The sequence below is a fragment of the Lactuca sativa genome, chromosome 6 (genome assembly GCF_002870075.4).
Source record: "Lactuca sativa cultivar Salinas chromosome 6, Lsat_Salinas_v11, whole genome shotgun sequence".
NCBI classification, from domain to species: domain Eukaryota; kingdom Viridiplantae; phylum Streptophyta; class Magnoliopsida; order Asterales; family Asteraceae; genus Lactuca; species Lactuca sativa.
The window spans coordinates 82439864-82452662 of record NC_056628.2 but is presented as its reverse complement, the minus strand read 5'-3'; the positions used below and the strand labels follow the sequence as shown (position 1 = coordinate 82452662).

Below are 12799 nucleotides of genomic sequence, written 5' to 3'. Positions count from 1 at the left end.
AATACTGCAACTGAAAAAAGATAGAAGATAGTTGCTTTCTATATCTTTTCACATTGTAAACAGTTGCATAAAGTTGATCGGATATTTATACATTTCAAACAGGTCTCTGGCAATGTGAATCCTTCTATTCTTATTTATTTTGCCACCAAAAGCTCCAATGCTGGACAGGTTACATCAAAGCTGCATGTCATTGAGCTTGTGGCCCAGCCAGGTTTCATTCTTTTATGAGCCGTTTATTATTATTTCTTCCCTTTTTGTGTCTCTTTATGTACTGCATCTAATTTTCCTCCTCCTCTCTTTCTCTATTGCAAACATAATGCAGGGAAGGCTGTTTTTACCAAGAAACAAGCAGACCTTTTCTTCCCTCCAGATTTTGCAGATGATTTTCCAGTTGCTATGCAGGTACTTAATCTTTCATTCTTTATGTAACAAGTTGCATTACATATTTAATATTATTTTATACATACATGTTTTTGACTTTTTAGATATCTCACAAGTATGGTTTGATTTACGTAATCACCAAGCTGGGGCTTCTATTCGTATCTTGTATTTGATTACATGGAGCATGATCTTGCTGGACTTGCAGCATCTCCTATGATTAAGTTTACCGAATCACAGGTATATCTCTTTCTTTTAGGCAGCCATCTTGTTTATTGAGTAGAAGAATTTTTTTCCAATAACACATAACTTCTATCTTCTAATATGGATTTATTGTATTGAACTTGCAAATAAAATGTTATATGAAACAATTACTTTGTGGGCTAGAACACTGCCACAATCATGGAATCCTACATCGAGACATCAAGGGCTCAAATCTTTTGATTGACAACAATGGGAATTTAAAAATTGGGGATTTTGGTCTAGCAACTATTTTTAGTAGCAATCAAAGGCAACCTTTAACAAGTAGAGTTGTTACTTTGTGGTATCGGCCTCCTGAGCTTTTATTAGGTTCTACTTATTATAGAGTAGATGTTGATTTGTGGAGTGCTTGTTATAATTTGCTCATTTTACTGAAATTTATCATATTTCTATAATGTCACAGGCTAGGGTTCGACGTGCTACTGTTGTGAGTTTGGATGTGGACCCCTGTTTGAAGATAATTGCATTCATATAAATTATAATGCTGGTCAACATTTCTGTGTAAAACTACACTGAATGTGAGATAGAAGTTTATGCAGAGAAGGAAAAAGATAGAAGTTTTTGAGGATGTTGCTGATGAAGAAGATCAAAAGATCAGGAAAATGATGAATGAAATTGATGAGTTGGGATCTGCAGTTTTTGTGAGATAGAAGTTTATGTTGCGTATTATATATTCATATGTCCAGTTGTGCTTTCTATATAGCAAATGCTAACCTTGGTCTTTGCGTTTTTTGTTCATAGATTACAAACACCAATTTCTTTCAAACAAGAGGAAATGAGGCCATTTTTTTTTATAAAGGTATCATTGTTTTGATGTAATGCATATGCACCACTTTCTTTTTTGGTTTCTTTGTGTCTTGTTATTGTGAAGTATTGTTGTAGTTAGAATGTTGTTAGATCACAATTTTGGAGCAAAGTGTTGGTAGTGTGAAGTTTTAGATTCATATAATATTGTTGTAGATTTCACTGTCGTACTCTTTTATGTAGAAAATACATAAGCCAAGGGTGTTGAATTTTTACCACAGGTATCATGTTGTCGTTTCTTGTTTCTAATAATAAGCTTAAGCCACCAGCAACTTAAGAATGTTGTTTTTGTTCCTTGTTAAAGGATTTCTAGTTTGGGCTTTGCCTTAGAATTGCAATATTGCATCTGTTATACAATCAACTCCAAGTTACTCACTCTTTGCCTTGATGTTTGTTTGTATATGCGTACTTTCTATCTTGAGGAATTTGAGTATGGATTGTTTTTCTAAGTAAAATTAGATGTAGTTAAAAATATTGTGGAAGTGATTCCAATAATATCTTAAGGCAATCTTTTGGATACATCTACTTATGACCCCTTACAAATCCATCTCACAAAGGAACTCTTGGTGGAGGAATACAGGTCTGGAAGTTGAGTTCATGTGATCTTTGTGAGATAGCACGCTATTCCATTTACCAATTAGGTTTCTCCCACGTTCTCAAGGTAAAAAACTGTTTCAAGTTTATAAATATGGGCAATGAAATTTAATTAAGTTTTTGCATTTCTTTACCCGTTATAGCAATGTACTCAGTACTCACATTTATTTACAGATAATTAGCAACTTATAAGTAGGTTGGTTGGTGTTATGTGAAAGTGAAAGGGGTAAGTGAAATTTGAGAGTGATTTGTGTTTTTTTAGTCACATTGCATCGGACTCAATTCCAGCTTGGAAATGGTGGTTTGTTTGGTGCTAGTTATATTCAGGTAAAAGATTTCCCATCTCTTATATTAATGTTTGGTTTTAATGTTTGGCTTATTACATTACTTTTGTCTCCTTTGTTGTATTGATGAGGCTTGAGCATGCTGGGCTGTTAATGTTCCTGTTTGTTTTCATTTATGCAGGTAACAATCTTGTTGAAAGGAATTATGAATCAGATATTAATGGTAACAAGTTTTACACTCGAGTCCATACGATTAGATGTTAATGGTAACAAGTTTAACACATGTGTCTTTGTTATACATACAAATTAAATGCAATGGATTGTATTTTTTGTATATGGTATTTTATTTTATATTATGCAATGGATTGTATTTTTTGTATATGGTATTTCATTTCTATTATGAGAGATTAAATGCAAATTTAATTTATAAATTAATAAATATATAAATATATTTTTTTTTAAAAAAAATTAAAATTACGATACGCAAAAATGTGTGTCGTCTTCATTTATGACATGGCCTTTCTTGACATGGGCTTTCTTGATACGCATTGCGTGTCATTAACACGCGCGTCGTAAGGTTACGACACGCGAATGCGTGTCGTCTTCCTTTATGACAGGGCCTTCCTTGATACGCATTGCGTGTCGTAACCGTGCGTCGTAAATGCGTGTCGTAAATGCGCGTCGTCTCTAGACGACGCGCAAATGCGCGTCGTCTATCTTTATGACATGGCCTTCCTTGACACGCATTTGCGCGTCGTCTGAGCCATTTACGACGCGCAATGAGCGTCGTAAAAGGCCTTTTTTCTTGTAGTGTAATTAGCATGGGCATGCGTCGCACGCGAACATGTGACACCTAAGTATTACGTTTGATGTTTGTGCTTTTGACGGAGTGAGTGATGCAGAATTGTTATCGTAGTCCTTACTATTTTTTGAGTCGTCAATAGAGTCGGACCCTATATATATATATATATATATATATATATATATATATATATATATATATGTGTGTGTGTGTGTGTGTGTGTGTGTGTGTTAGTATAACGTCTTCGATTTTCGTCCTTGAGAGGTTCCTGTAAAGAAAGATTAGATGCAAACGATGTGGCTGAGGCTCGAGTTGGACTCGATTCCCTTAAACAGATTCGCCGTCTGTTCCCAGGGTACAACAACCTAAACAGTATTGTGTACTGCAGGAGATAACCACTTGCCTGAAAGAATCGCTGGAAGCAGAAATGCAGAGTAGGAAGAAGAAGAGTAGTAAATTCATTCGTGTGTCTGAATGAGAAGGCAATGGTCTTCTTTTATAGTCGAATTATGAAACAGAAAGAAATCACTAATTGATTGAGCGTTTAATGGCAATAAATGTCATTAATTACGCAATTAATGCATCCGTTACAAAATTCAAAAATAGGGAAGGATAGCGCTCGCCCGAGTTTTCGGAGCTGCATTCATGTCCGCAGGTCGCGCCCATGCACGAGTTCGGTGTTTTTGGTCTACGGAACCAAGATTTGCACACCCCTTGCGCGCGGGTAGGAATTGTAGCATAACCATAGACACAAGCTTATAAGCCTTCCATGCAATGAAGCTTATAAACCTTGTTGAGTTTGGTCTCTCTAACAATGTGGGACTCATTCCCACATTCCTCTCTTTTGCTAAACTTATTCTCAAATACCCATCTTTGAGTATCGATATCTCATTCACTTATACTCTATTTTGGACATATAATATATCGTTTCGAAGCCCTCATGGAGGAGAACACAAACCCACTTAGAGTTTTTTTATATATACAACATATGTATATATTTATATATGTCCAAAGTTAGTAAAAAATATAAATAATTTTACTAAATTTCCAACAATATATATATATATATATATATATATATATATATATATATATATATATATATATATATATTAAACTTTTTGATAAATATTTTTTTAGTTTCATTAAAATTACAATACAATTTTAACTATTAAGTTGTTTTACATAAAAAAAGGTAGATATATGATAAATGATTGAGAGAGCACAACAATGATCATAGACCAAGTTACTCAAGTATGAATCTTCGTTTTGATTGATTGCTTTGACACGATTCAATAAATATATGGGAATTTAGTAGTTGAGATGTGGAATTCAAGACAATAGGTCTAGGGTTCAAACTGTGACCTTTCACATGGGCTTTGGTGAAAATCAATAATAAAATGTCTTAATTTTGTAAAATCATGGGAAATAAAATGCATGACAATATGGTGGCATATAGAGTAAAAAAATGAAGATTTAAGTAGTCAAAGCAATTATTTACCATCATCATGTTTTGAGATGAATTTAATGGCACACCCTGTCCTTATTTGACAGCCGCTAGACGATAGTTCTTCTTTGATCTGTTATTAAATGTAACATGTAGTTAGGATAGTTAAACTTGATCATAGGTATGTGCGTGTGACAAATGGCATTAGGTGTATATATAGGAAAGTTTACTCATATCGGTTAAGGGTTAAAATAAATTTAGATTTATGTGTAGGATTAGAGGGTGTATAGGTTAATCGCTTAAAAAATGATGGTTATACTTTCGAAAATGAAGATTTTAATATGGAAACGAATAATTCACCTTTTTAATGTAGGTTTGTGACCCATTCTTAACGGTATACCATTGAGGGCCATTGAAAATCTAACAAAAAATAAACATAAATAAATTCCAAAAAAAAGCTATCTATTATATTACTAAAAATCAACTACATGTATATTGTAGTTAAATTTTGTCACTATAAATAAACATAAAGAGATGTACCTGAAATAGATGGTGATTGTGGAAATATGAGAGAGCAGAAAAAGCAGATAACCTCATAACTACGTGTGCAGGGCACGACCACAAGGAAGAGCATATTGGAACCTACGTTATGCATTTATTTTATACATTCAACCAGGATTCATTGAGTAATTATTTATAACGTTAAATATTGCAAAATGATACAATTTTAAAGGTTTCTCACAAGATAAGCCTTTTGAAATAACTCTGAATAACCATGGGACTTGATGAAATCCAACAAGGTGTCGTTGTGACTGATATCTTGGTTGTTGTGAAACTCTTCAATGTACCTATATAGTATATATGCCGTTTATAAAATTAATTAAAAGTGAACCGCTAACGAGTTTCTCATATTAATTCATCGGCATTTGACATATGTACTTTACCAAGAAATCAAAGCAAGACCACATATATTTTGTTACGATGGAATCTTAAGTCATTCCTTAAGAATTTGCAAGCATGGGGATCGGAACTATAGACCTTTCTAAAGAGACAATGGTAATAATTATCACGTCCAAGCTTTTCTTAAAGAAGCATGTTGTTATATATTTTTATTTTTTGTTTTTGTAAACGCATTTGCTATTCCTTAGATCGGTGCGAGTGGACATGGTAGATACCGCACCTCAGGTGCCACCTAGGTCGGAACACCACCGACCACCGCGGTTTGGGTGCGACTAGGGTTGCACTACGACAACATACCAGAGCACTCCTTGGGTGATTGTGATTGGATGACTTTTTTAAACTTTGGAACACAACCAATGAAAAGTTTTATTTATTAAAAAAAACCCAAGTATGTCATCACTCATTGGGTATGGTATGAAACTACACTTTTGTGGTAAAGGGTAAAGTGATGCCTATGTGGCGTTGCGGTTTCAAGAGGGAGTGTGGTACAACATCCTCCAACCTTAAAAGAATGTTATATTACATACCGTATTAAAGGTTTGTGAAATTAAAGTCATTAAATTTGTCAAATTTAGCCGATTTTGTCCTATAATGATTTCTTATTTGTTAATGCCAAAAATTTGTCATTTTTTTTTTCATTTTTTGTCATTGTTAATCTAATACTAGGTTTCCAAGTTACTATGAAATTAAATTTACAAACAAACTCCTTAAGTTTACAAATATTTTATGTTTTTAAATAAGTATTTTTTTTTTTCATATTATACGTCTTAATGCAGAAAAAATGTATATATACAAGAAAAAAAAGTTTAACTATATATATATATATATATATATATATATATATATATATATATATATATATATATATATATATATATATATATATATATAACAAAACTGCAACAATAGTCCATATAGTTTCTCATTTTATGTGGTTAAGGTCAAAACCTTTGAAAAATTATAGATTTTGTCATTTTCAATAAGTTTTATTGTGGTTTTCGTCCTTTTTTCGTTAACTTTAACAGTTTAGCTGTTGAATTTTTTAAAATTATTATTTTACTCTTAGGGACTATTTCTGCAACTAAACTAAAAGGACAATTTCTATATATCTTATTTTTATTTTATGAATTATTATATATTAATAAATGTTATTTTAAATATATACTATTTATATATTAATAAATATTGTGTTATTAGATTATTAGTTTCTTTTAATTAAATTTTTTTTCTAATTTTTTTATAGGATATTTTAACTGTATTATTATATATGAATAAATATTATTTTTAATATATAATATTTTTATATTAATAAATATTATTATATTGGATTGTTAATTTATTTTAGTTAATTTTGTTTATTTGAGTAATTCTTTTTGTTGGATTATTATATATTAATAAATATTATTTTTAATCTGTAATATTTATATCCTAATAAATATTTCATAATCAGATTATCAATTACTTTTAGTTAATTTTTAACACCTTTTTTTTTGGATTAATTCTTTTTTATTGGAATATTACTCTTAATTTATTATTTTTTTTATATAATAAATATCATTTTGTTGGATTATTAGTTTAAAAATAACATTTATTAATATATAATAATTCAATAAAAATAAAAAGAAGATAAATGTAGAAATGGTCCTTGTAGTTTGGCTACATAAATGGTCCCTAAGGGTAAAATAGTCATTTTAAAAAAGTTAACAGTTAAGCTGTTAAAGTTAACAAGAGGGACAGAAACCACAACAAAAGTTGTTGAATATGACAAAATCTATAATTTTTTAAAGGTTTGAACCTTAACCTCATAATATGAGAAATCTTATGGACTAATTTTACAGTTGTATCTTTATATATTTACTCCTCTAAAGAAGTATAATATTTATTCATACTTCAAAAATGTAAAATTATAATTCTGAAGAATGTAAAAATATGTATTTATGCTTCTAAATAAACATTTTTATGTAATTATACATCTTATAAGTATAAATACATATATATATATATATATATATATATATATATATATATATATATATTATTTTTAGATGTATAAATATGTATTTTTATATTCCTAAAAGTATAGATACATTAAGTAGGTATTTTTAGATTTTTAAAACGTATTATAAATATACATTATACTTCTATAGAACTATAAATATGTACTTTTACGTTATTAGAAGTGTGGAAGTATAAATATGCATTTTCACGTGTTTAGAAATATAACTACATTTATTAACATAAACATGTTTTTTTTAATATGCTTCTAGATATGTAAAAATACATACTTATACATCAAAAAAAATATATTAATATTTCTAGAAAATGTCATACGTTTGATTGATATACTTCTAGCTAATGTAAATATAAGGATCTTTTTGCAAATTTGATTTCATGGTAACCTAGAAATCTACTATTACAAGTCATAAGGGAAAAATAGAATTTGTTTTTGTTGGGTATTAATGTACAAGAAATCATCATTGAGACAAAACTGCATTTTTTTGATGTACTTAACGACTTTCATGTAAAAAGCTCAATATTAACCATACATACCTCAAAACATCATTTTTAAACTTAGTCATTTCCCATAACATCTTGATGAAGTAAGGATTTATCATGTTCCCTTTTTGTGAAAATAGAGTTGATAAACCGTTTCGATTACTCCATTCATAGCCATTGCCTTCAGCTAAGCTTACCGAGAACGAATTATCCGAATTCACCATATGAAGTCCAAGATTCGTAAAGAACTCCATCATGTTTGGATATGTGACCTATATATCGATGAATCATTGGTATATATTATTAGTTAGGTTTTTCACCATTTTAGTTATACTATATGGATGAAATATTTGGATATTTGGAGTAGTTTCAACCAAATTAGAATTTATATTTGGGATTTTGGATTAGTCTTGGTTATAAAGTAATATGATTAAAAAATAAAGGGGTTAGCTAGATATACTAAACATAAAAATATATTGATCATTTAATATATTTTACATGACAAATAAAACTAAGAAACTAAACTACGTGTTACAATGGTTTTAAGTGGTAAAAAAAACAAATAGTAATAAACTTATAATAATAATAATAATAAATAAATAAATAAAGATCGCTATTAATATCCGATGTTTATGCCCCATCCTTTTCATACTTTGTAATGTTTACCAATCTCTTCTATTTAAACAAAATGACTTTCATTGTCTCACTATAAAGAAGTTGAAGTCGACACCGTATTTCCAAATAAGCAATTGTTTGTTGTGTCTTAAGACATAAAATTGCCTGTATATGGATCGGTTTGGAGATACAACAATCAATTTAAAAATTGATCGTGAGTCTACAAATCGACAATATGTTTCCAAGATGAATCAATAGAAAATAAGAACAAATTTCATATTTTTGTGTAGGTTATGTAACCCCAAAATTCAGCCAGATGCACTGTTTTGAAAACTGTACCGGACTGGCCCGTGAACCGGTTAAAAAAATGGTTTTTATTAAAAAAAAAACTACTTCAAAAAGTCAAGCTTAGCACATTCTTAAATAAAACAAGACTTGGCTTTGCTTGAGCTTGCAAAGTAGCGAGCTCTACGACTCTAGTTATAACTTACACGCCTCTCTTTTTATAAAGACTAGTTTATAACCCGTGGAAACCACGAGTTATAAAATTAATTAAACTTTAATAATAAAATTTTAAAATTATTTATCAATTATTTTAAATAAATTATTAATTAAGAGATATATCAAAGTTTTAAAGTTATTATAACTTCAAATTTAATATATAATCAGAAAATATACATTTGAATTTTGAAATTAGTTGCCTAATATATCTACATGACACATAATATAATATTAATAACATTTTGTATTAGAATGACACTTGATAAAATAAGATTAAAACTATTCATTTATTATAATAAGGATTTATAAAAACAATCATTATAACTTTCTTAATAATAGTTACAACAGTTTCTTATTTTCTTTTATATATATATATATATATATATATATATATATATATTAATAAAAGAGTAGCTTTTTTGCCATGTCTCATCATATTAGACATTTTAATTAATATGTTATCACTTGTCAATCTATTAGTTTTCCATTTTAAATTTACTAGACCTCCTCATTAATGTGATTCTATTTTAAATTTTAAATTTTAAATTATTGTTTTCATTAATTCACAAATAAAAAATATCTAATATATTAAAAATTAATTTTATATATTTATTTGAATCAATGATTATAATTTCACATAACTAATAAAAATATCTCTTAAATTAATAATTTATTTAAAATAACTTATTAATAATTTTGAGTTTTTACTATAAAAGTTTGATTAATTTTATAACCATGATTCCCACGGGTTATAAACTAGTATATATATATATATATATATATATATATATATATATATATATATATATATATATATATATATATATATATATATATATATATATATATATATATATATATAGAGAGAGAGAGAGAGAGAGGGGGGGGGGGGGGGGGGGGGGGGGTTCACCAATGTTAAATTATGAGCACATACCATTATGGCCGAACATTGGATACCGTGGCGTAACCATAAATAACACCAAAGCATTATTAAACTATGAATTCAATGAATTCACTATTATTAAATTGTGAATTCATATTATGAAGCTGTTAGTTAACAGTTATTAAACTGTGGATATATAGATGTCATTGACTTGATGTTATTTACGGTAACGTTGCCACAAAAGCTATTAATTAATTGTTACTAATAGTTTAATAACTACTCCAATTTAAGAGAATTAAGAGAATTGAAATTTGTAAATTGATGCATAGTTTAAGAGAAGGAACAAAAGCTACCTGGTTGAATGGCATGAAAGCAAGGTCTAATTGAACACCGTTGACAGAGAAGGTTTTTGAGGCACTGTCAAGGCAATTGTCCATCTCATATAACACCACCTCCAACCCGGCTTTAGCCAAAACATGCGCTGATACTAACCCACTAATTCCCACTGCAACCACTGCCACCCTCATCTTCAAACTATATTCCGGTACTTGCAAAAGCTTGATTTAAAGAAAGATAAAAAGTGGGGTTGAAAAAGTTTTCTATCACACACACCCTAAGCCTTCGGTTATTTATAGGCACGGTCCTAAGGCTAAGTAATGGGGTTTGCTATTTACAATTACACATTAAAGATCCAATCAATAAGTTTATTGACACATGGAAATTAAGTTTCCATTTAATTAAATATTTCAGAATAAATATTATTGAATAAATTGGGCTTAAAAGTAATTATAGTGGATTAGAAATAAATTAGTTAAAATATAAATCAAGCATCCGTCTTCTTTCCTTAACCGTTTTTGTTCTTCACAAAACATAAATACACCATTATGAATTAACCATTTCTTAATTCTCAATTATAACATATGATTACAGAATTTGTGTTATAATCAACCAAGTATCTCCATCTTTTGGATGTCCTCAACATTCCCATTTCAAGATATATAAAAAAATCACAAATATACTTGTAATATATAAGAACTTTTCTTCCATAACCATTTTTAAGTTTTAGATTTATGAACAAACATACTAAAATATGATATGATTTGTAATAAACCAAGAATCTCTCCACTTTTGTGCACGTGTCCTCAATAATTTCTCATTTCAAGAAAAATAACCACACAATACGCTTGATAATATAAAAAAAATTCCTTATTTCAAGGATTTATCCAGAAGTTAAAAGTAAATATGCATTCTTATTTGGAGTAAACATAGAGATTTACTGATAAAAAAGTAACAAAATATATTTTTTGAGATGGTAACCGTTGCTTCTTGAGATGGGTACGTTTTGAATGTGATGGTTATAAGCCCAGCGTATGTAAGTCGGTTCCAAAGCTTATAAAAAGTGATTTTCGAACAACCAGAGAGGAGAACTCAAATACCATCGATCCTTAGTCGACAAGTAACTTATATTTGGCCGTTTTGAGGGTCTACAAGACGGCTGGAAGCTCGTAAGTTGACAGGAGCGAAAATCTAAGGGATTAGAGAGCGGATTCATGTCGGTAATCATGTGGTTTGTTGTCGTGACCATGTTTAGCATTCCATTGTGATGCCACTATGTGTTTACCTTTTGATTTAGTTGTAAAAACCTTTTACTTTGTGTTTGTGATTGAATGAACCTTTGAATTTATGGTTTAATTGCTATTTGGATTATTTAGTCTTATTTAATTTATTTTGTTAAGTTTCATTGATGATCCATATGTGTTAAAGATTGTTACTTTGTTCCATATTGCTGAATTGATAGAGTTTAGATGACCATCTGACTGTGTTTATTTGAATCATTGTTGTCCAGTGACCATTGGTGATTACGACTAGTGTTTTGACTAAAACCTAGGGTTAGGAAATTAAGTTGTGAACTTTAATGTGTGCGCATGATTAGAATGACCATTCTCTGCATGATTCAACTCTTATGACCATTAGGGTTAAATAAGATCAAATCTTGCTTAATGCGAACCAAATACTGATTTGTATGATTGTTTTTTTCACCTGATCAATGAATTAATAATTGTGTTTAAATCAAAGGATTAGTAGTCGTGACCATGACAATACTCATATTAGGAATAAGTGAATAATGAAAAAATATTCATTATATCGGTAGTTAACCGTTAATTTGAGAAGTAAATTATCTAAACCGAAGTACCTAAAAAGATTTGTCTTCAAGTCAGTTTATTGATAATTGATGTTAAGTGGTATTTGAGTATTTAATAAAACATTTCTTTATTGTTTTAGTGTAACCTATAATCAAAAACTCCAAATTAATTCACCATCGTTCTCCTTGTATTAGACACCTGTTCTTACCACAGCTATGCTATTACACAATTAGGTTCACTGCCTAGTGTGTGTGTTAGTCTGGGTTGCGATAAATTTAGTTTTATAAATTTAAAACTTGAGAATATATATATATATATATATATATATATATATATATATATATATATATATATATATATATGGAGAAGATCAAATAAGAACACCTAAAAGGTTGAGAACGCGAGAACAGTTGTAAACCAATCATTTTTAGAGGGCATACATGAAATTTTACCATCTAATTAAATTATGATTTTCTAAATTTTAGTGATTATGATGACAATTACCAAAAGTATCTCATTTTTTAGATCCTATTCTTTTAATGAACCAATAATTAATAAAATCATGATTTAATTTTTATCTAAAAAAACATTTTTTTTTCATTTCATTTTTCATTTTTATGTTTCGTTTTT

General features: G+C 29.2%; 1 protein-coding gene across 3 annotated transcripts in view; it reads right to left on the bottom strand.

Moving 5' to 3' along the window:
- The window catches only part of LOC111891255 (uncharacterized), a 40751-nt gene extending 30122 nt beyond the window's left edge, over window positions 1–10629 (bottom strand). The window contains exons 1-6 of one of the 3 annotated variants that reach the window (XM_052764666.1): window positions 10379–10629; window positions 8081–8298; window positions 5313–5418; window positions 5111–5212; window positions 4931–4990; window positions 4625–4703 (exon numbers count right to left, since the gene is read on the bottom strand). In XM_052764666.1, coding sequence (XP_052620626.1) covers window positions 4625–4703; window positions 4931–4990; window positions 5111–5212; window positions 5313–5418; window positions 8081–8298; window positions 10379–10552 — 739 coding nt within the window. In that variant the 5' untranslated portion in view covers window positions 10553–10629. The remainder of the gene's footprint in view (window positions 1–4624; window positions 4704–4930; window positions 4991–5110; window positions 5213–5312; window positions 5419–8080; window positions 8299–10378) is intronic. The other 2 variants (XM_052764668.1, XM_052764667.1) reach the window with 2 other exon arrangements.
- Window positions 10630–12799: the final 2170 nt, after the last annotated feature.